At 36.2% G+C, this 23,598-nt stretch overlaps 1 protein-coding gene across 3 annotated transcripts in view; it reads left to right on the top strand.

Moving 5' to 3' along the window:
- Window positions 1-5,016: 5,016 nt before the first annotated feature.
- Window positions 5,017-23,598, top strand: part of LOC134382587 (cytochrome P450 2C42-like) — a 31,854-nt gene continuing 13,272 nt past the window's right edge. The window contains exons 1-6 of one of the 3 annotated variants that reach the window (XM_063103274.1): window positions 5,017-5,184; window positions 6,344-6,506; window positions 6,677-6,826; window positions 9,282-9,442; window positions 16,284-16,460; window positions 21,557-21,698. In XM_063103274.1, coding sequence (XP_062959344.1) covers window positions 5,017-5,184; window positions 6,344-6,506; window positions 6,677-6,826; window positions 9,282-9,442; window positions 16,284-16,460; window positions 21,557-21,698 — 961 coding nt within the window. The other 2 variants (XM_063103275.1, XM_063103276.1) reach the window with 2 other exon arrangements.

The raw sequence follows: 23,598 nt of genomic DNA, 5'->3' as shown, positions 1-23,598 counted from the left end.
AAGTGAAAGAAGAGTGCAGCGAAATGAAAAGGCAACCATCGAACCGCAGAAGATATTTGGAAATCATATAAATGATTATTTATTAAAAAATGGAGAAGGGATTGAATAAACCTTTCCCAAAGAAGATATAGAGTGATCAATAAGCCCACGGAAAGATTTGTAGCATGAATAATCATTAAAATAATTCAAATCATAATGCAACTAAATACCACCTTCTACTTATTAGAGGGCTGTTGCAGAAAAAAAAAGAGCAGAAAATCATGAGTGTGGATGAGAATATGGAGAAATTTGAAGACTTGTGCACTGCAGTTGAAAGTGAAATATGATGCAGTCACTATGAAAAGTAGTATGTTGCTTCCTCAAAAAATTGTAAGAGAATCATTGTATGACCCAGCAACTCCACTTATTGGCACATAGTGAAAGGAAATGAAAGCAGGATATTAATGAGACATTTAGACATCCATGTTCATGGCAGGATTATTCATAACAAAAAGGTGGAAGCCTTGTAAATGTTCATTGAAGAAGGAGTGAGTAAGCAAAGTGTGATACATGCATACAACAGAATGTTATTCAGGTTTAACAATAAAGAAATTGTGACACATGCTACAACATGGATGAAACTTGAAGACATTATGTGAAGGGAAATAAGCCAGTCACACACCCACAAAAATACTCTATGGTTCCACTTATATAAGAAACCTAGTGTAGGGACAATCTTAGAGAAAGTCTGTCCGTTACTGTCTGATGCTTCTCCGGGAAAGGCAGAAGTTGAGAATGGGAAGTTATTATTTAATCATACAAAGTTCAGTTCTCCAAGATGAAAACAGTTCTAGAGACTTTGCAAGATGCAAACAGTTCTAGCAGTGGTTTCATAATAATGTGAACGCACTTCATTCTACTGAACTATACATGGATAATGGTTGAAATAACAAATTTTATGTTAGATAAATCTTACCGCAATTAAAAAATACTAGTTACATCCCAAAAAATTACTATTTATATTGTCAGGATAGTGCAATAGAATGAGAATAAATTAAATAACATTTATTTAATAAAGCTTTCCTGAAAGCTATAATACAATCGAGATGCAGGAGAGAACTAGTGAAACCACTCATGGGGCATGTGTTGGCTGAAAATCTGTGCACTCAGAGATTTCACTACTTATACTTTTTTTTCAAAGCAATCCTCTCCAGAATTTGCCTCATGATATGACTCTCCGGTGACTTCCATAAATGGTTTTCTTGTATTTGATGATTATAGCTCATGGATGAGTGAAATGAATGACAATAATCGTGCAAGAAATTGGAGCAGAAACAAGCAGTATTGTGATAGAGGTAAGTGCACTACCAATGAAGCAGTATGGTGTTATTTGAAGTGAGCTTGAATTCATTGTAAATATATGTTACAAATGCTAGGGAAAAACCAAAAAATATGTAAGGAATAGGTTAAGGAAGATGAGACCATGGAATCATTTTTAGTATATGTGCTGCCGAAGCGAGCACAAGAGACCATGGAATCATATAACATGTGCAATTCAAATCACAGAAGGCAGGAGAAGGGTTGAAGATGAAAAGAGAAACAAAGAATGAGAACAAAGGGTAAAAAAGAGCAACAAATAAATGGTAGATATTAAACCAACTATATCAAAATGAGTTTAAACCTCGCTGAATATACCAAAGATAGACACTGTCAGAGTAGTTTAGAAAACAAGACCCTGCTATATGTATGGTTTTTACTTGAAACCCAGTTGAAATGTAAATTCACATATGTTAAAAGTAAAGGAATGGAGAAACATATACCATGCTAACACTAACCAAAAGAAAGGTGGAGAGCTACATATGTATCACACAAATCCATCTTCAGAAGAAGGAAATTCACTAGGTCTATACATCCAATGTAATCCAAATCAAGATGAAGGATAGTTCTTTTTCAGATATTGATAATCTGATCATAAAATTTATGTGGAGAGGACAATAAACTAGAATAGCTAATATTGAATGAGAATAGCAAAGTCAGAGACCTGAATCAACTTGGCACAATCTCAAGACTTATTATAAAGCTACAGTAATCAAGACCATGTGATATTGGTGAAAAAATAAATAGATTAATTAACAGAATAGAATAGAGCCTGAAATACATCCACACAAATATAGTTAACAAATCTTTGAAAAAGAAGCAAATTGGGAAAGGGTGGGTTTTTCAACAAATGTTGCTGGAACTGGACTTTCACTTTCACTAAAATACCATTTGTTGCTAAGGACGTAGGGGAAAGGGAGGGATGAATAGTCAGAGCAGAGAGGATTTGAGGGCAGTGAATCTATTCCGTATAATACTACAACGGTGGGTGCACAAAATTACACATTGCTCAACACTCAGATTATGTAAGCTATAAACTTTGGTTGATGATAATGTGTCAATGTTGGTTCATCAATTGTAAATAATGAACATCATTGGTGAGGGTTGTTGATTGTGGGAGAAGCTATGGGTTTGTGTGAGGATGGGTTCTGGGGGTCTGTGTACTTTCCAGTGATTTTTGTTTTGAATCTAAAACTGCCTTAAAAAATCTATTAATTGGAAAGAAAAACTTGCTCTTATTTACAACCCTAGCCAGAATGGTGTTTGGATTAGTCTGTGACTAAAAAGGATTTAATACTGTTAACATCATGATTATTTGGACTGAGATCAGAATTCTATGGGATGGATGTGAGATATGACTGAACTGGGAGCAGTAAACCAGCATTTTAAGACAAAATCTTGCAGTGATGCATTGGTGAGACTTTATGTCACCCAGTGTCCAACTGCTCATTCCTAAAGAACAAAGCAAAGATTAGACTAGTTGATATCAGATATCTGTTCTATCTTTAAATTACTTATGATTATTTCATTCTATAAAAAGAAAGGTCCAGGCAGGAGCCACAGCTCAACAGAAGGGAGGAGAAGAACAGACACCTATATCTCAAGGAATGAAATCATTGCTCTAGAGACAACTACTGAGATTATTTTATCCAAAATTAGGTGGATTGTTTCATTTAGAGTTTAGAGATATGTGAGTCAGTGAGCAATTACTGCTGTTCTTTTCCGTGGATGAAAGTTCACCAAGACTTGAACTCACTCAAGACCTAAGGGTTATAAAGTCAAACTTTTCTGACCCGCATTTTAGTCAAGTGGTGCTGTAATTATTAACTAAGTTAAGGTTTATTTTGAAAGATGCTGATTAGGCTTAATCCAGAAATACTGAAGCGCAGCACGCAATCAGTAAACTTGGGTGAACCTGGTTGAACTGAATGCTTATCTTGGAGGGGAGGGTGCAGGAGGAAAGGAGAAACGGGTTCCTATCTCAGCTGAATCACCTGCAGTCTGTGTGGCCTTGACAAAGGCACTGAGTCTCCAAGACCCAGCTTCCTTATCCATAAAATGGTAACTATTTTACCGTCTGCAAAGGGAAGTCAGAGAATCAAAAGTGATATGGTGGATGTGAAAATTCTCCATATATCTGTAAATTGTCATTATCCATATAAACATGATCAATAAAACATGGTGTAAACATGTCTCAATTTTTTATACTAAAATGGCTTAGAAATATTTGTACTAGTTTTGTAAAGATATAAATGTAGAATACAAACACACTTTTTTTACAACATGCTTTTGCACAAGTATCGTCATTAATGATCTCCTAAGGTATATATTCCAGTTGTATTTATATCCTCATAAACACTAAGTGTCATCTACAATTCACGTCTGTACATTATCGTGGTTCTGTGCTGTGGGTTCATTAAATGATTTTCTTACCTCTCCTCCTCTATTGAATCCACAACTGTTGTTCTGCCTACAACTTCCCTTCGTTGATGTGTATTACCAATTACTATTATTTCTCACAATGGCAGACCAAGAACAATTGTTGTGAGTAGCTGTGTTTGGAGGCAACTAGGAGGTGGGAGACACCATCGTTTCTCAAGCACTCCCCATGAAATTCTCTCGGAATGCCTCTTTCCTCAGTTACACTGGGCGGATTTCATGTCTGCAATGATGGAAAAAAGAGAATTATATCTTCTATTTCCTTTCTTGAGCACTTCTGACGTGTTACCCTTGGAATGAAATAAGGGACTTCTATTTAATGTGAAGCCTGTTGCTTTTTGAAGTGAGTCAGCAAGATGCACATTCAGAGCAACTAATGTTTTGGGAGTTTGGTTTTGCAAAAATTTTTCTTGAGGGAGCTGTGGTGTAAGCCACAGTGCACCACAAGGGGCATCAGATGATGTTAGTTCAGATCCTATTTCTGCCACCTGTGAGCTGTGTGACACTTACACGTCTCCTCTTCTCCCAGTCTCCCTTCCCCTATTTTAAAAACAAAATAATATCTGCCTTCTGTTGTTTAGATTTTATATTTAATGGTGAAAGGTGTGTAAATTTATTACCCAATATCTTCATATGTATTTGGTCACTTAAGATGGATGAGTTATGTTATATACTTTATATTCTAGGCAACTGTAATGTTAGAAGTATTTACTAAACATTTGAAAGGCTTCCGTTGTCAAGGACAATGTCTTCTAGTGTTTGATACAGCATTACAATGCACATTTTTTATATACAAGGCAGAGAAATCACTGGTTACCCTTCAAGTCATAAATCCCCAAATAGTCACTCATCTGAGAATTCAGAATTCTGTGTCATTTTCTTGCATAAACCAACTTACAATAGAGCTTCTCACTCATGTCTGCACATTGGAACTATCTGGGTTTGGGGACTTTTAAGTTTGCTTATCAATTACTGATATGTGTATTCCAGCTCAGTTCACTTAAGCCAGAAGGTCTAGGGTGAGCCCCGATAAGGACAACAAGACTAAAGAACATTCTATTTTTATCTCTCATCAAATCAAGGTCCAGTCAGCCGTGTGCAAGTGGATCTAGCTTACTGATCACTTTATGTGCCAAAGTGGCATGTACTAATTTAGAAGGGAGCGTTATAAAAGCTTTGCATTGCAAGCACTCAGTGTCGTAGTAAGAAAAGAAGGCATCAATGGATCCAGTTGTGGTTCTGGTGTTCTGTCTCTCCTCTTTGCTTCTGCTTTCACTCTGGAGACAGAGCTCTGTGAGAAGGAAGCTCCCACCTGGCCCTACTCCCCTGCCAATTATTGGAAATATGCTGTATTTAGGTGTAAAGAACATGAAAACATCCCTCAACAATGTAAGTACACTTTATGATTCTGCAGTGTCTTGCAAAGGGTAAGTAAATTTACACATATTTTTAAGCAAAATACATTTTTGGAAGCACACTATTATATAATTGAAAGCATATTACTCCCTATAAATGCTGATGTTTCTTTCACTGATGTGTTATTGTCAGAAATAGCAGAGTGACATAATACATTCTGTGACCAGAGAGGCATTTAGGTCTTTGTACGGTAGAATTAAAATACCAAAGTGGCAAACTTTGGGAGTGCTGCTTTCATTCTTTTTTTTATAGCCATTTGCTATGATTTTTTTTTTCTGAAGGTAAATGGTAAGGGAAGTTTGTGATTAGAGATTTCACTCAAAAAGTCATATGTTATATTAGTCATGTGTTTTATTCAGCAGAGCCATGAAAATTGAACTGCTCTGAAGAACCAATTTATATGTGATGTCAAGGAAATAGCTCTGGGCTCAGAACCAGTTTAAGTGAATGAATTGGTGGTATCAGGATTCTTTTCAGTTCTGCACAAAGCAGCTGTTTGTGGCCAAAAATGCTGGGGGATGTTAGAAATTGTTTTTCCAGGAGATGCTGCACGTCCTGGTGCTGCCTGTGTCGTGCTCACTCTTTCTGTGCTAGTAATACAAGGAGGTCCCAGAGTAGGTTGGGAATCAGAATCACCTGGAGTGACTTTATAAGTGTTCCTCACAGGGATACTGAGTCAGGATCCCTATGGGAAGAGGTTTACAGGGGATTTTGAAGGTCTCAACAAAATGTATGGGACTGATAAATTGCTCAAACATCAGAGGTTGAGTAAGCAGAGGTTCAAATTTGAATATTTTGTATATAAGTGTGTGACACCTAACATGAACTTGGACTTCTTTGACCTCAGTTTCCCTGTAAAAACTGGCAAATAATCCCGCTGAATGTATTGGTGTGAAAATTAATTGTAATCTGTATACCAATTGCCTGGGCATTGTGTGGCACATCATAGGCTGTCCATAAGTGTCAGCTACAACAGTCACCTTTCTATTTATGAATGAATTTGAGAAATATTGGAGGCTATATGTGGCAAATAAAGATAGAAAATTTATAATGAATATCTCAGCCTGAATAAGGCACAGTATATAGACCAAGCATTGTCTTGCTTTGCTATTATCTGCCTCTCCTATTCTAGTTCTCAAAAGTCTATGGCCCTGTGTTCACTGTGTATTTTGGCATGAAGCCTGTGGTGGTGTTGTATGGATATGAAGCAGTGAAGGAAGCCCTGATTGATATGGGAGAGGAATTTTCTGGAAGAGGTACTCTCCCACTGGTTAAAAGAGTGAATAAAGGACATGGTAAGTGTGCACGTTCCTGTGTCAGTATTGGTAATGGGGGTGGGAGGACTTAAAACAGAGACTCAAACATCTCCTCAGGCAGACCTTGGCCCAGCCATGTATCTGCCAAGTGTCAGTTCACTCTTCCCTGCCTGGGATCTCCCTCCTAGTTTCTGCTCCCTGTCTCTTAGGAATCATTTTAAGCAATGGAAAAAGATGGAAAGAAACCCGGCGCTTTTCGCTCATGACCCTGCGGAATTTTGGGATGGGGAAGAGAAGCATCGAGGACCGTGTTCAAGAGGAAGCCCGCTGCCTTGTGGAGGAGCTGAGAAAAACCAACGGTGGGTGCCTCATTGCTCTGTAGTGCTGACTTTAACAGACTGCTCTCTCCTGCAGTGACATCCTTGGAAACATCTCAGGAGCAGCTAGATCTTTAATTGCAGGCAGTGGTGGTCAGCCCTCACGTGGAGGAGGGCTGCTTTGAAGCAGAAACCGAGGGAGCTTTTGTGTATGTGTATTGTGCGTGCAGGTACAATTGTGTGTAGAGTGTGGTTTAATTCTATTTTCTTCTGAACTTTGTTTCTTTGACTTCAAATCAGAAATCATAAAATAGGTTTGATTTAATTTCTAAAAGAATTAATGAGAACTGTTTTCCCAGTAGCATGCATGTGTGTTACCTATTCCAGAATATTTCACCAGAAAATACTTGGAGACCAGACATGGTATGAATGACCCCATCACACCCTTATGTAGCTGGAACAAAGTCACATATTATTTCATTCAATTGGGCTATATTTGTACCACCAGCATCACTGACATACCTGGGCGATTCTTTTAGGGCAGTGCCTGTTCTGTCCACTAATGGTGCCATTTAGGGTATTAGTTGCTTAGGCATGTCTCACCACTATTCTCATCAGTTATTATTTCTCTCTAAACACCACACTATTTAAAAGCAGCCAGCATTAATTATTTCTTGTTACCCACTACTTACTGTACTGATTTATTTATCTTGAGCAAATATATGCTAGAACAGAATTCTCTAAAACATGCAAATGGAATTTAAAAAAAGATTTTTTCAACTAGATTTCTCCTATTATCAATTACTCTTTACTCTGCCTTCCATAAGGGTAGCTTGGCTCTGTTTTCAATTTTCCACATCTCTTTGCCTAATGTTCAGTGAATTTGAGTTAGAAATTTGTGGTAATTAATTTCCTCTTAATGCCAACTCTACTCAAGTGTGAAGTGTTTGTCATAATGAGTCTGATTATCAGCTTGGTTTTCAAATTCTCTTTTTCTTAAGTTTTCTTTTCCAAATGAACTGAAAGGAAACACTAAAAATCACATCTTACATGCGAATCACACACACACACACACACACACACACACACACACACATACACGCACGCATGCACAGAGGCACACAGACACACACTCCCCCACACATCCCCAAGTACCCTCCTACCTAGTGACTAAAACAAAAACATTTCTCAAAACTCAAAGCCTTGATATTTTTAAAGTAACCTGTTATAGAATCTGGTTACTCATCAGGTTTCCTGCTGTTCAATGGCCTACCATTTATTCAGAACACTTTTGATTCAAGTCACCCTAACTAAGGCTCCATGGTGTGATTTGGGGAGCTCTTTATTTATAAAGTTCTCTGATTATTTGAATATAAGAAACCCATTTTTTAGACAAGCCATGAAAAAAAAAAAAAAAACCACTTTCCTAGAACTTAATTTCCTAACTTGTAAAATGATAGATTTGGCCTAACTGATGGACAAAAATTTGCTAAAACATGTCATTCTGTTGATGGCAATGCAGAATCGTATCCCATAATCCACAAAAGAGTAGCTTTACAAAATAAATTAAATTTGGATAATAATTGGAATTTAAGGATATTTAGTTCCTTAAGAAGGGAATGCATTTTCTTTTTTTTTAGAATTGAAATGATAAATAAGAAGACTCCATTTATCACTTTAGTTTTTAATTTTTCCTTACGTGGAATTTTTATTTTAAATATAAATTTCACATTTTTTTAAACAAACAAATCCATCTTATATTTACTGTTCATTTATATGAGTTTTTCTTTTCATATATCAGGGATGCATAATGCTTTTCATATTTGTTTCTTTAAATACACAAATTCATACACATTCTCTCTCTACTTAGTTCCTCTTTATTGGCTCAACACATGATTCTTTCAGCTATTCATTATATATAAAAAGTTTTCAGGTCCTCAAGTATTCCCTCTCTTTTTACATCAAAGCTTTATGGTCTACAGACATTGCAGACAGATGCGATTCTGCTTTGAAATCTTGAACTACTAGGTTTTTAAAAAATGTTTTTTATTTCTTAAAAAAAAACAGACACGTTGGGTTAAAAGGTTATAAATAAAGGCAGAAGATGTGAATTGAGCATTTGAAATATCACTATTTAATTAGCGAGATTCTAATGGTCAACTGACTATTTTTTTTCTCAAAAGATGACTGGTAAGGGGATCTTAACCCTTGACTTGGTGGTGTCAGCACCACACTCTCCCAGGTGAGCTAACCGGCCATCCCTATATAGGACGTGGACCCATGGCCTTGGTGTTATCAGCACGACACTCTCCTGAGTGAGCCACTGGCTGGCCCCTAACTGAGGTTTAAGGTACAGGTGATTTGTTGATTTGATGCATGCTGATTTCTTTTTTGCTCTTCAGGGAATTTATAGGTAAGGAAATTTCTAAATTACCTTTACTTTTAACATAGTCAAAGTGTTCACATGCACATTTTTGTATTGTTTTCAATTTTTTAGCTTCACCATGTGATCCCACTTTTATCCTGGGCTGTGCTCCCTGCAATGTGATCTGCTCCATTATTTTCCAGAATCGTTTTGATTATAAAGATCAGAATTTTCTTAGCTTGATGGAAAAATTCCGTGAAAACATAAGGATTCAAAACTCCCTGTGGATCCAGGTGAGGTCAAAATACTTTCTTTCCGAGAAACCACTAGTGCTCTTTTTTCCTGACAAGTCCAAAATTCTATATACACCATGCTGTGGAGTGAATGTTTGCATACCACAGTCCTGCCTGAGCCTGATGGAGTGCACATCAGGGGAAGATGCCCAAACCACATTTTTACTCACAGGAAAACAAGTGCACAAATACCGGCATTTCTTTCAAGCCCATTAGATCCTTGACTACAGTTTTTCCACTAACCACCAAAGCCATTTCTATAAAGTACTTGCCGACTTTCCAAAGGATGCCCATATCACTCAATGGACATCCAGGCCCTTTTCAAAGGCCTCCATTACTCACAAGTCTTGCAATGCAATGAAAACTTAGAGACCTCTTTGTCATACTATTTGGCAGAAGTATTCTGATTTAGGAAGAGAATATCTCCATCAAGGAGGGAGAATGCTGGCGACCATAGAAGCTGCCAGGAAACACTGAGTAGGGCTGGGGTGTTTTATCCTTCTGCTGGGATCCTAGCTGACAAGTAACTGCATTGGGAATGATAAAATAATTCATTTTATCTCTATGAACCATAAACAAAGATAACAATTTTCCCTGCACTGAATTGGCATGCCTTTCACTTGGCCTAAATACTAATTTTGGGCTCTTAGAAAATTCACTCTACTGCATTGATGCATCATAGTTTGGTGTCAAGATATCTTTGACCCTCTCCCACTTCTAAAATAATGGCTTTATTTCTGAGGCTGCTTGATAGAAATAAAAACAACAAGGTCTCGCTTTATGCTCTAGAGAAGGTTGGGCAATCTCCCTTAACCTCTGTTGTCATCTACAAAATATTAACCATAAACATTCACATCATTTTATATTTTCAGGTTGTAGGGCAGAATTAATGCAGAAAGTGAGGAAGTTGATAGAAAGATATTTTTGTACCAGAAAAATGATGTCTGAGCCCAGAAAATAGTTATATCTTTGGTCTTCTATCAGAATTTTCACCCTCAAATTGTTCTATAGGCAAAGAGAATTGCTCATATATATACAATGTAAACTATCCTTCCAATATGGACACCACATTGCTTTCTTTTTATTTTTTTTGTTTATTTCATTCTTTACCATTTATGTACTAAAGAGCAATTTTTATTTTTTATTTTATTTATTTATTTATTTTTAATCTTATTTTATTTTGTCAATATACAATGTTGTTGATTATTGAGGCCAATTATCTAAACCTCCCTCCCTCTCTCTCTCTCTCCCCTCCCTCCTAACAGTGTCCTTTCTGTTTGCTTGTTGTATCAACTTCAAGGAATTGTAATAGTTGTGACTTCTTCTGTCCCCACCCCCCCGGTGGTTTGTGTATTTATTTATTTATTTATTATTAGCTCTCACAAATAAGTTACAACATGTGATATTTCTCTTTCTGTGCCTGACATGTTTCACTTAATATAATTCTCTCTAGGTCCAACCATGTTGTTGCAAATGGTCGTATTTCATTCTTTTTTATAGCCGAGTAGTATTCCATTGTGTAGATATACCACATTTTCTGTATCCACTCATCTGATGCTGGATATTTGGGCTGGTTCCAACTCTTACCTATTGTAAATAGTGCTGCAATGAACATTGGAGACCAGGTATATCTCTGACTGGATGATTTCCATTCCTCTGGATATGTTCTCAGAAGTGGGATAGCTGGGTCATATGGTAGATCTATCTGCAATTGTTTGAGGAACCTCCATACCATGTTCCCGAGAGGCTGCAACATTTTGCAGTCCCACCAACAATATGTGAGAGATCCTTTTTCTCTGCACCCTCACCAGCATTTATCATTCACAGTCTTTTGTATATTAGCCTTCCTAACTGGGGTGACATTGTATCTCGGTGTGGTTTTGAGTTGCATTACCCGAATGCTGAATGATGTTGAACATTTCTTTATATGTGTGTTGGCCATTCGTATATCTTCCTTTCAGAAATGACTATTTAGCTCTTCTCCCCATTTTTTAATTGGGTTACTTGCTTTTTGTTGTGACGTTGTTTCAGTTCCTTATATATTCTGGAAATTAAATTCTTTGCTAGATGTATATTTTGCAAATATTTTCTCCCACTCTGTTGGTTGTCTTTTAACTCTGTTAATTGTTTCTTTTGCTATGCAGAAGCCTTTTAATTTGATATAATCCCGTTTGTTTATTTTTTCTTTGGCTGCCCATACTTTCAGGGTCGTATTCATGAAGTCTGTGTCCATTCCTACCTCCTGAATTGTTTCTCCAATGTTTTCTTTGAGAAGTTTTACTGTTATAGGGTGTATAGATAATTCTTTATTCTATTTTGAGTTAATTTTAGTATATGGTGAGAAGTATTGGTCTAGTTTCATTCTCTTGCATATGGATATCCAGTTATCTCAGCACCATTTGCTGAAGAGGCAGTCTCATCCCCAGTGTATAGGCTTGGTGCCTTTGTGAATGATCAGATGGCTGTAGGTGTGTGGGTTAATTTCTGGATTCTCTTTTCTATCCCAATGACCAGTGTGTCTGTTTCTATACCAGTACAATGCTGTTTTGGTTATTACAGCTTTGTAGCATAGTTTAAAGTCAGGTAGTGTTATGCCTCCAGCTCTATTTTTATTTTTGCTCAGAATTGCTTTGGCTATGCGTGGTCTTTTGTTATTCCATATAAATGTGTGGATAGGTTTTTTCAATTTCTGAGAAAAATGTCATTGGAATTTTGATAGGGATTGCATTGAATATTTATATCACTTTGGGTAGTATGGACATTTTCACAATGTTGATTCTTCCAATCCAAGAGCATGGGATATCTTTCCATCTTCTTGTGTCCTCTTTAATTTCTCTCAGCAGTGGTTTGCTGTTCTCATTATAGAGATTTTTCATATCCTTGGTTAACTCAATTCCTGAGTAGTTTATTTTTTTGGTGGCTATTGTAAATGGGCAGTCTTCCTTGATTTCTCTTTCTGTGTGTTCACTATTGGAGAATAGAAATGCTACTGATTTTTTGTGTTGATTTTGTATCCTGCTACTATGCTGAAATCATTTATCAACTCCAGGATTTTTTTTTCAGAGGCTTTAGGCTTTTCAAATTATAGGATCATGTCATCTGCAACGAGAAACAGTTTGACTCCATCTTTTCCAATCTGGATGCCCTTTATTTCCTTCACTTGTCTGATTTCTCTGGTTAGTAATTCCAGCACTGTGTTCAATAGGAGTGGTGAGAGTGGGCATCCTTATCTAGTTCTGTTCTTAAAGGAAAACCTTTCAGCTTTTCCCTATTCAGGATGATATTGGCAGTGGGTTTATCATATATCGCTTTAATGATGTTGAGATACTTTCCATCTATACCTAATTTATAGAGGGTCTTTGTCATGAATGAATGTTGAATTTTATCAAATGCTTTTTTAGCATCTATTGAGATGATCATATGGTCCTTGTGTTTGATTTTATTGATATGGTGTATCACATTTATTGATTTGTGCATGTTGAACTAAGCTTGCATGCCTGAGATGAATCCCACTTGATCGTGGTGTGTAATTTTGCGTATGTGTTGCTGTATTCAGTTAGCCAGTATTTTATTGAGGATTTTTGTATCTATATTCAACTAGGATATCAGCCTGTAGTTTTCTTTTTAGTTGTATCTTTACCTGGTTTTGTATCAGGATGATGTTTTCTTCATAGAATGAGTTTGTGGGAATTGCTCTGTTTCAGTCCTTTGGAATAGTTTGTTAAGAATTCAAGTCAATTCCTCTTTGAATGTTTGGTATAATTCTGCTGTCAATGCATCTGGTCCTGAACTTTTCTTTGTTGGGTGCCTTCTGATAACAGCTTACATCTCTTTTATTGTTATTGGTCTGTTCATATATTTTGCATCTTCTTGGCTCAGTTTTGGTAGCTTGTGTGTGTCCAGAAATGTATCAGTTTTCTCCAGATTTTTATGTTTGTTAGCATACAGTTGTTTATACTAGTCTCTAATGATTCCTTGTATTTCAGATGTATCAGTTGTAATATCAGCTTTTTCATTTCTAATTTTTTTATTTGGATCTTCTCTCTACTTTTTTTAGTTGGCTGTGCTCACGGTTTGCCAATTTTATATATCTTTTCAAAAAGCCAAATTTTTGATTCATTGATCTTTTGTATTGTTTTTGGGTTTCAATTTCATTAAGTTCTGCTCTGATCTTAATGATTTCTTTTTGTCTACTAATTTTGCGTTTGGATTGTTCTTGTTTGTCAAGTTCTTTAAGGTGAAGTATCAGGTTGTTCACTTGCCATCTTTCCACTCTTCTGAAGTAAGCATTTAATGTGATAAATTTCCCCCTTAGTACTGCTTTTGCAGTAACCCACAGGTTTTGGTATGATGTACAATTATTTTCATTAGTTTAAGTAAATTTTTTGGTTTCCTGTTTGATTTCTTCTTGGACCCATATGTCATTAAGTAGAATGCTCTTTAATTTCCATCTGTTTGTATAGTTTCCAGAATTTGGTTTGTTATTTATTTCTAATTTGAATCCATTGTGGTCTGAGCAATACATGGTATAATTCCAAGTTTTTTGAATTTGATGAGACTTGATTTGTGACCTAACATGTGATCTACCCTGGAGAGTGATCCATGTGCTGATGAGAAGAATGAATATTCTGAGGTTGTTGGATTGAATGTTCTGTAGATATCTGCGAAGGCTAATTGGTCCAGAATGTTTTTTAGATCTTGCGTTTCTCTGCTGATTCTTTGCCTAGATGATCTGTCCAATACTAACAGTGGGGTGTTCAGGTTCCCTGCTATTATGGTATTAGTGTCCATTTCCTTCTTTAGGTCTAATAGAGTTTGTTTTATAAATCTGGCTGCTCTGACATTGGGTGTGTATATATTTATGTTATGTTTTTTCGATGGATCAATCCATTTATCATTATGTAGTGGCCCTCATTATCTCTTTTTATAGTTTTTACTTTAAAGTCTATTTTATCAGATGTAAGAATAGCTACTCCAGCTCATTTTTCATTTCTGTTTGCATGGTAAATCTTTTTCCATCCTTTCATTCTTAGTCTATGTGAGTCTTTGTGGGTGAGATGGGTCTCTTGAAGACAGCATATAGTTGGGTACTCCTTTTTAATCTATTCTGTCATTCCGTGTCTTTAGAGTGGGGAATTTAATATTTCTACATTAAGAGTTGTCATTGAAATGTGTTGATTTACTCCTAGCATTTTATTGATTTTGTTTGGATGTCTTAAGTGCCTTTTGTTCCTTTCTTTCTGAATTACTGTTTGTCTTCTGTATTTGTTGCTTTCTTGGGTTGTAGATAAACATTTTTTTCTCTTGCTTTTTACGATTACTTTTTCCTAGTAGGTTTTGATTTTTCTTGAGTTTTTTTTGGCAGTGGTAGTTATTTTTCAGATACCAAACCCAGTACTCCCTTGAGAATTTCTTGTAAGTGTGGTCATGTTGTAGTGAACTCCCACAGTTTTTGTTTGTCCGAGAAATATACTATTTTCCCTTCATTTCAGATGGATAGCCTTGTGGGGTAGAGTATTCTTGGCTGGCAACTCCATCTTTTAGTGTTTTGAATATATTTTTCCATTCTTTCTGGCTTTTAGGATTTGTGATGAAAAGTCGGATGTTAGTCTGATTTGGGCTACCTTATAGGTGATTTGATGCTTCTTTCTTGCAGCTTTTAATATTCTCTCTTTGTCTTTGAGTTTTGTCAATATGACTATAACATGTGTTGGGGAAGACCTTTTTGGGTTGAATATGTTTGGGGATCTTTGAACTTCCTGACGCTGAATATATGTGTCTTTTCCTATACCTGGGAAGTTTTCTGCCACTATTTTGTTGAATACATTTTCAGTGCAATCTCCTTTTTCCTCTCCTTTTGAAATAGCTATGACTAGGATATTTGAGCACTTGAGGTTGTCTGATATCTCTCCAATTTTCTTCAATGTTTTTAATTCTTTTTTATTCTTTTTTTTTTTGTCTTCCTGTTTTATTTCAAACATCCCATCTTCAAGGTGAGAATTTCTCTCTTCTGCTTCTCCAAGCCTGCCGGTTAAATTCTCTGTTGTGTTTTTTATTTCATTGAATGAATTCTTCAGCTCGGCAAGCTCTGCTACATTTTTTTTCAGGACATTGATTTCCTTGTACATTTCCTCTTTCAGATCCTGTATATTTTTCCTCATTTCATCATGTTGTCTAGCTGAGTTTTCTTGTATCCCACTTAGTGTCTTTAGAATTATCACTCGAAATTCCTTGTCAGACATTTCAAGGGCTTCTTGTTCAATAGGATCTAGAGCTTGAGAGTTATTACCCTTTGGTGGTGTACTTTCTTGATTTTTTATATTTCTGGTATCTTTCCTTTGATGTTTAGTCATTGTGGCATGGGATTTCACGGTCCACAGGTTTGACACGATTGTCTGGGTAGGATGCTGCTGGGGCTGTCAATTTGGAATGGCTGCCTCAGTGTCTGCTCGGTTGGCTACTAGTAACTTTGGTGAGTGCTCACCTTGGGTCTTGGGCCTTTCCATAGAGGTTCCTCTCTGGTCAGCATGCAGTAATCTGGCCGAGCTGGGGATAGAGTTGGGCAGCGGGGGCAAGGCCTACCTGCTGAGTCGTGAGGTGGCACTACAGGGTGTGTGGTCTCTGTGGATCTTTGGCTTCTTCAGCTGTGCGCCTACCTGATCCACGTGCAGTCGGCCAGGCTGGCGTTGGAGTTGGGCGGCAGTGGTGAGGCCTACCTGCTGGGTTGTGTACCGCTATTTCCTTTCAAATTTATAGTTATAATCTCTAAGTAGGGTTTGGTATATGGCATATATCTTCATTTTATGTTTCTTATTTAATAAATTATTGTTTTCTTTTTCAGATCTGCAATACTCTTCCTTTTCTCTTTGATTATTTCCCAGGGATTCATAAGACATTATTTAAAAATTTTGCTGATATAAAAAGTTATATGTTGGGGAAAATAAAAGAACACCAAGAATCTTTGGACGTTAACAATCCTCGAGACTTTATTGATTGCTTTCTCATAAAAATGGAGCAGGTAAGATTTTAGTTACAGCTCAGTCCTTGGTTCCTTGAACATTAGGTAGTTTATTGAATAGTTCAGTATTTACTAGGAATGTGTCAATGGTCAGGCCAGTAATGCTTGACAATCATTTTAAGTATCTATAGTGTACATAAAACTGCACTAAACATTGTGGAAAATATATAATTAACTTGTTAAGCAATTAGAATGCATTGACCATATTTTTCATACAAAAATAATCTACCAGACAAGTAACAGATGCACACTACAGACAGACAGTAAAAACTACATGAAATTAGAAAATACAAAATATCCTGTCATAATATGAATATGTACAAGTATTTTTTCCTCGTCTATATTTTCAAAAAATTTGAGTTAGAAATGATTTTAATCCTTTTAAATTTTTTGGTGAATTTCAAGAGTGTAGTCATCTGGTCCTGGACCTTTCTTTTTCTTTTTCTTTCTTTTTTTTTTTTTGGAGTTTTTGTTTACTAATTCTTTACTTGTAGGTGTGTTCACATTTTGTATTTTACCTTGAATCACTTTTGGTAATTTTTTGTTCATAGGTTTCCATTTATTTAGATTATCTACTTTGTTGATATAGAATTGTTTATAGAATTCTTTTATAATAGGATTATATTACTATTATATTAGAACTTATAATAGCTTTTAGTTCCTAAAATCAGTAATAATGTCCCTGCTTTCATTTTTGATTTATTTGTTTTTGTCTCCTCTTTTTTCATTTAGTGAGTTTAGCTGTTTGTCAATGTTTTCGATCTTTTCAAAGGAACAGTATTTGGTGTCATTGATTGTTCTAATGCTGTTCTCCTGTTTAAAAAATATCTTATTCATTCTGGTGGTTTTCAGTCTAGATTGCTGTTTTGTTTGGTAGTTTCTAGGTTGTAAAGTTATGTTGTTGATTAGAGGTACAGTTGATATCTAGTATTGTTCAAATCTTTTATTTCCTTCTTGATATTTTGTCTAGTCTATCCTTTATTAAAAATTGGGTATTCAAGTCTCCCACTATTTTTCTACAACTCTACTTCTTCTGTCAGTACTGTGCATTATTTGCTTTATATATTTTTGGGCTCTCTTGATTGATGCATATATTTTTGGCTCTGTTATAATGTTATATCTTCTGGATTAATTCACCTGTTTTCCAATATAAAATGTTTTTGCTTCCTTTAACAGTTTTTGCTTAACAACTCTCTGTTTGATATTAGTATAGCCATCCCAGTTCTCTTGTGCTATAATTCACATGCAAAAATTTTTTTCCATTTTTTCACTTTTAACTTTTTGTACCTTCGGACATGAAGTTAGTCTTGTATAGACAGTACATAGTTAATTTTTAAATGTGTTCTCTCAAGATGTGCATTTTAAATGGTAATTTTAAGCCACGTACAGTTTAATTAGTTATATTGAAAAACTTATTTGAGCTATAATGTTGTTTCTTTCTATGTGCCTCCCGTAATTTTGCTTTTTCATTTTCCAATATTGCTTTACTTTTCATTCGATCGATTTTTTCTAGTAAACTTTTTTGATTCATTCTTGATTTCTTTCTTTGCATATTTTAATTTTTTTAGAAGTTATCATGAGGATTACTGTTTACATCCTAAATTTATGGCTATCTAGTTTTAAGTAATAGTAAATTATCTTTAAATTATATGCAGTAACTCTTCTTCCACCCAACTCCATTCTCCTTTTATGCTGTTGTTATCACAAATCACATCTTTCTAAATTGTGTCCCAGTAACAGTTATATAATGATTGTTTTATTTATTTTTAAAAATCATAGACAAACTAAAAAGAGGATCACATACAAAAACATAAAATACGCTTTTATATTTACATATACAGATATATTTCATATTTCACAATTAATAAAGATTTTTAGTTCTTACTATGGTTTTTATTTATTTGTAGTGTCACTTTTTTTTTTCAGCATGTACGCTGAGTCCCTTTAGCATTTCTTGCAGGCAGACCTACTTGGGGGGAATCTTTTTACCTTTGGTTTTATATTGGAATATCTTAATTTCTTCTTTATTATGTAAGGATAGGTTTGCCAGATATAGAATTCTTAGTTGAAAGTTTTTTCTGTCAGCACATTAAATGTATCATTCCAATGATTATTTTACTCCTTAGTTTCTGAAGAAAAATCAATTCTCTTATTGAGGATCCTTTGTATGTTATGAATCACTTCTTTCTTGCTTCTTTCAATATTTTCTCTTTGTCCTTGATTTTGACATTTTAATCAAATCATAACTTGTTATGAGACTCTTTGGTTTTACCATTTTGGGAATTTATTGAGCTTCCTAGTTATGTAGATTCATGTCTTTCACCCTATTTGGAAAGTGTTCAGGCTTTATTTCTTCAGCTTTTTTTCTGCCCCTTTTTTCCCTTCTTTTTCAGTTGCTCCCATATGTATATATTGGTAGAAGTGATGGAATTTCATAAGCTCCTAAGGCTTTGCTCATTTTTCTTTGTTCTTTTTTCCCCCTGCTACTCCATCTGGGTATTTTATCTTGTCCTGCCTTTATGTTTGCTATTTATTTCTTCTTGCTTCTCAAGCCTGCTGTCAAGTCACTTTGGTGAATTGCTTTTTAAACTATTGTCTTTTTGCTCCCAAATTTTTTTAACTAATAATTTCTTCCTTATCAGTGATAACCCCCACTTTTTCATACATTGTTCTCCTGATTTCTATTAGTTCCTTGTATATGGTTTCAACTCTCTTAGCATATTTACAACATTTGACTTTGAGGTTTTACTTAGTAAGTTTGATGCTGAGCTTCCTCAGGAATGGTTTCTGTCAAATTCTTTTTTTTTTTTTAGCTGCTAATGGGCCATATTCCTTGTTTATTTGTATGGTGTGTAACTTTTTGTTGAGAACTGGATTTAATATATTATAATGTATTAACTCTGGAAATAAGATTTTCTCTCTTGTCTAACAATTGCCAGTGTTACTTGATATAGCCTGTAGTCATACCTTTATTTAGTGACTTTCCAAATTAATTTAGCAATGAGTTGAACACTTGAATCTCTTTTCTTTTATGTCTGTATATACTCAGACAGGACAGATTTTCTTAAGGTTTTAGAAATAAAGAAAGAAAAACTCTCAGGTTGTCTTTTTTAATAAAAATTTTGTCATTTGAAATCCTCTTATTTATTGTCACTGGGAAAGTTGCTTTAGCCCGCAGGGATTGAAACTATGACCAGTCTTTGTGTTAGCCCATCACCCATCCTCGACCCTGCATAATCTCTCTGATGAAAGTATTTGGGGAATCTAGAATCTGATCAAGCATCAAGGAGAGTGTTTGTTGAAAAAAGTGTCTGGTAAATTTAAGTAAATTTGGCATCTCACATAGAGGTTAACATTCCTTACACATAAGCTCCATGACAGGCAGTTTAGGGGACAGTGTATTGTGCTGCTGTGTTGCTATGCAACTTGCTCATTCCAAGTCGAGCAATAGGAAACTTTGTCTTCAAAAACTCAGAGTTGGGTCTTCAGACATTTCAGAGGTATTTGAGGCAAGCTATGAGCTTGAGGGCAAGGTTTTCAGAGAGGTGGCAGTGGAACATTAATATTTGCTGTCCTGTACCACCTAGAGATCATGTTTCCCAAACTCTGGCATGGTGCTCCTCATTCACAACTGCTTTGGCAAAATGGGTCCAGCTGTTGATTATATGTCTTACAAAGGTGCCATAAAGTTTGGCATCATTTACATGATGCTGACTCTGGAGACATGCCGAATGCACCAGCTGTGGGGCCCTGGCCGTCTCCATCTAGATTTCAAAAGATTTCATGGACAGTCTTTGCACCCAGGTAGAGACATGTAGCAGGGGTGGAGCCACAGCAGAGACCCACTGCAAGAGCAATGTCTAGTGAAGCCATGTGAATGGAGCCACACCCAAGTCCACGACCCAGGACTGTAGGGCAGCCAAGATGCCACTCTAGACTTGGAAATCTGCAAGTATGATACTACAATCTGTGAGAGCTGATGGCACTGGGCCTAGCAAAGAATTAGGAGTGGGGCTTCCTGAATTCTTGGGGGCCCTATCCTTGCCCAACTGTGCTCAGAATGTGAGATGTGGTGTTCAAGGAGATGACTCTCTAGTGTTAAAACCTAGTGCTATTTTCCCTATTGAGCTTTGGACTTACTTGGATGTAGCGGACCTTTTTTTGTTGTATGTTTCTCCCTTAGAGAATGGAAATGTTCATCCTATGTCTGTCCTTCCATTATATTTTGGAAGCACATAACTTGTTAACTTTGTTGATTTAAAGCTGAAGAGGAATTTGCCTCTGGACAAATTGTGCCTTGTGTCTCATACACATGTGATATAGACAAACTGGGACATGGGACTATGACTTTTTGGAGTGTTGGTAAAGAATAAATATATTTTTCATTGTGAGAAAGGTATTAATTTGGGGTCTGGCATGAAATTAGTTTAAATGTGTCCCACAAAGTTCATGTTTGAAAACTTAATCCCCAAATGAAATGTGTTGGGAAGTGGAGCCTAATAAGTAAGTGGTGATCAGTTCATGAGAGCTCTGTCCTCATAAACATGTTGTTGTCATTATTGAGGGAGTGGGGTTGTTGTTAAAGTGAGTTCAGCCTCATGTTGACCTCTCTTGTTCTCATCCTCTCTTCCCCTTTCACCTTCCACCATGTAATGATGCAGCACAAAGACCATCACCAGAGGCTTTCACCATGCTCTTCAATTTCCCAGCCTCGAGAACAATTAGAAATAAACTTATTTTATTAAAATACATTACCCAGTCTGTGATTGTGTGTTACAGCAACACAAACAGACTAAGACAGTGCACCAACAGGCATCTGCTTATGTGTTTTTGGAAAGAAATACGCTGCCTGGCAAACCTGGCTGGGAAGAGTCTCATGAATTTAATTTTTGGCAAGCAAGGAAGAAGGGGGTAGGAAATAAAGTTTGGGTCCACTGATCTACAGTATCTCCCATACTATATAGTAGTTTTTTCTGATACTGCACTCCCCATTTTCTGTGTTTGCTAACTTTATAATAAAGTGTTTTATTTTCAATTCACTGTAATTAAATACTTTAATAAACAATTTGTCAGATAATGTATCAAATGATTTCTAGGAAAAGCATATCCAGCAGTCTGAATTTACTATCGAAAACTTGGTAAACACTGCACGTGATTTATTTGTTGCTGGCACAGAGACCACAAGCACCACTCTGAGATATGGACTCCTGCTCCTGCTGAAGCACCCAGAAGTCACAGGTATGACAGCTGATGAGCAGAGGGAATTTCAGCAAAGATGTTGGGAAAATGCTGTTACTTTCCTCCATCCTGTTTCATTTAGAGAAGCTTCATTATTTGAACTCCTGGGCCAGCAGCTGCAATCTGCCCACATTTAAGTATGTTATTAAAAAAGGACATCTTTGCAGAATATGGGATGGTGACTGGGAGGAGTGAAGACTGCACTACAGTAGGAAAGGCAATAAAGCTCTTGTGCCATGTCGGGATTTCATGGTAGATGATGTGTCACAGGCTGAATTGGGATTGCATATTGGTTTAATTATGTTAGGCCCACTTTGTACAGTAGATTCATTCTTGCAGATACCTTTTCTTATTCTGAAAATTTAGTTTTGTAATGCTGGGGTAGGAAAAATGGAAATTCTCCTTACAGAAACATAAGTGAAAGAACTGGATATTTAGTGAGACTGTCTGAGATCATTTTCAGTAAGGGAATTATGATAAAAAGTTAAGTTCAGAAGCAAGATATTTCTATTTAGGCTCAAGATAAATCTAAATGAATTTTATATTTCCAGAGTTGGTTTTCAAAAAACTGGTATTTGACAAAGTAACAATGGGGGTTGGGAAATGTCAGTCATTTTAACTTTCATGCATTGATTTACTTTCAAAGAATTTACCTTCAAAGAATTCCAGTCATGCAGCTGGTAAAAACATACTTTTTCCCTTTTGTGTCAGGATCCCAATAACCTGATTACTGATGAGGATTATTCCTGTGAAAGTAGGAGGAGAAGAGTGCAGGAAAAAGCCAAGAAGTCTTCAGCAAGTTTCTGAGTCACAGAGAGCAGATCAAAGGGTGATAATTAACTAATCAGATAGGATTAAATTGAAATCTAATTGTCAGAAGAGGAAGATAGATCAAGGAAGGAAAGCTAATCTGTCTCCCTACATTCCCTTATGGTTCCATATCTGGAAGCAGCAAGTGTTAGAGAAGGTAGAGAATGAGGCTCTTCCTGTCCAATTTCCATCTTTGACTCCTTTTATTACATACCCGATTTTTTCCTATAGGAAAAAGGAGGCTCATTCTCTAGAGAAACTGAGCCTAAGAAGCCCTATACTCAGGGACACTGGACAGTGAGAGAGAAACAGTGAGGTGTGGGGGTGGAAAGGAAGGTTTTGTAAGAGTCCTGTGATTGAATCCAGAGACTTAAATTTTACCGTCATCTTCCTTCTGGAAATTCACCAGCCAGACTTATCCTTCCTAGAGTGAATAACTCTACAGAAAAGATCTTAGTATTTTGCCATGTAAATAGAAAATTCATGCCAAGTTTCCAGCACAGTGAGGGAAATAAAATTATGCACTCTAAGACACAGGATCATAGAATTTCAGAACACCAGGATTAAAGAGAATATCCTAAAAATTTTCAGAGAGATATGTCATGCATAAAGATTAGGATTCAGACAGCACCAGAATTCTCAAGAGTGACCGCTGTCTTGCATTTTATGAATAAAGGAATTTTCAGACCTGCACATTTCCCCAAAATGGCACCTTCATTTTTACTTTTTCTAAAAATTCTGGAAGATGTGTTCCATCCATATGTCTGAAACCATGTCAGAGGAAGTCATCAGCTGCAGGAATCAGGAGGCCTCATGTAGGAGGATGTGAATGTCAGGGAGGCTGCTTGTCACCAGGCCTAGGAAACACTCACCACAGAAAGGACCAGGTCGACAATGCAGGTGTGAGGACAGACACCAAGAACAAAGGAGAAGTGATGGATTTGATGACGCTTCCCAATAATTGGGAAATTGTTACCAGGAGTTTCAAACATCTACTTGAGCATTTGAGAAAAATTCTAACTTGGGAAATAGAAATTCATGAATTGAAATAAAAAGACAGTTTAAGTTCAATAAAATACATAATACATAA

Source organism: Cynocephalus volans, chromosome 7, assembly GCF_027409185.1.
Source record: "Cynocephalus volans isolate mCynVol1 chromosome 7, mCynVol1.pri, whole genome shotgun sequence".
Taxonomy (NCBI): Eukaryota; Metazoa; Chordata; class Mammalia; order Dermoptera; family Cynocephalidae; genus Cynocephalus; species Cynocephalus volans.
The sequence above is the reverse complement of the archived record's forward strand: the minus strand, read 5'-3'. Positions and strand labels throughout refer to the sequence as shown.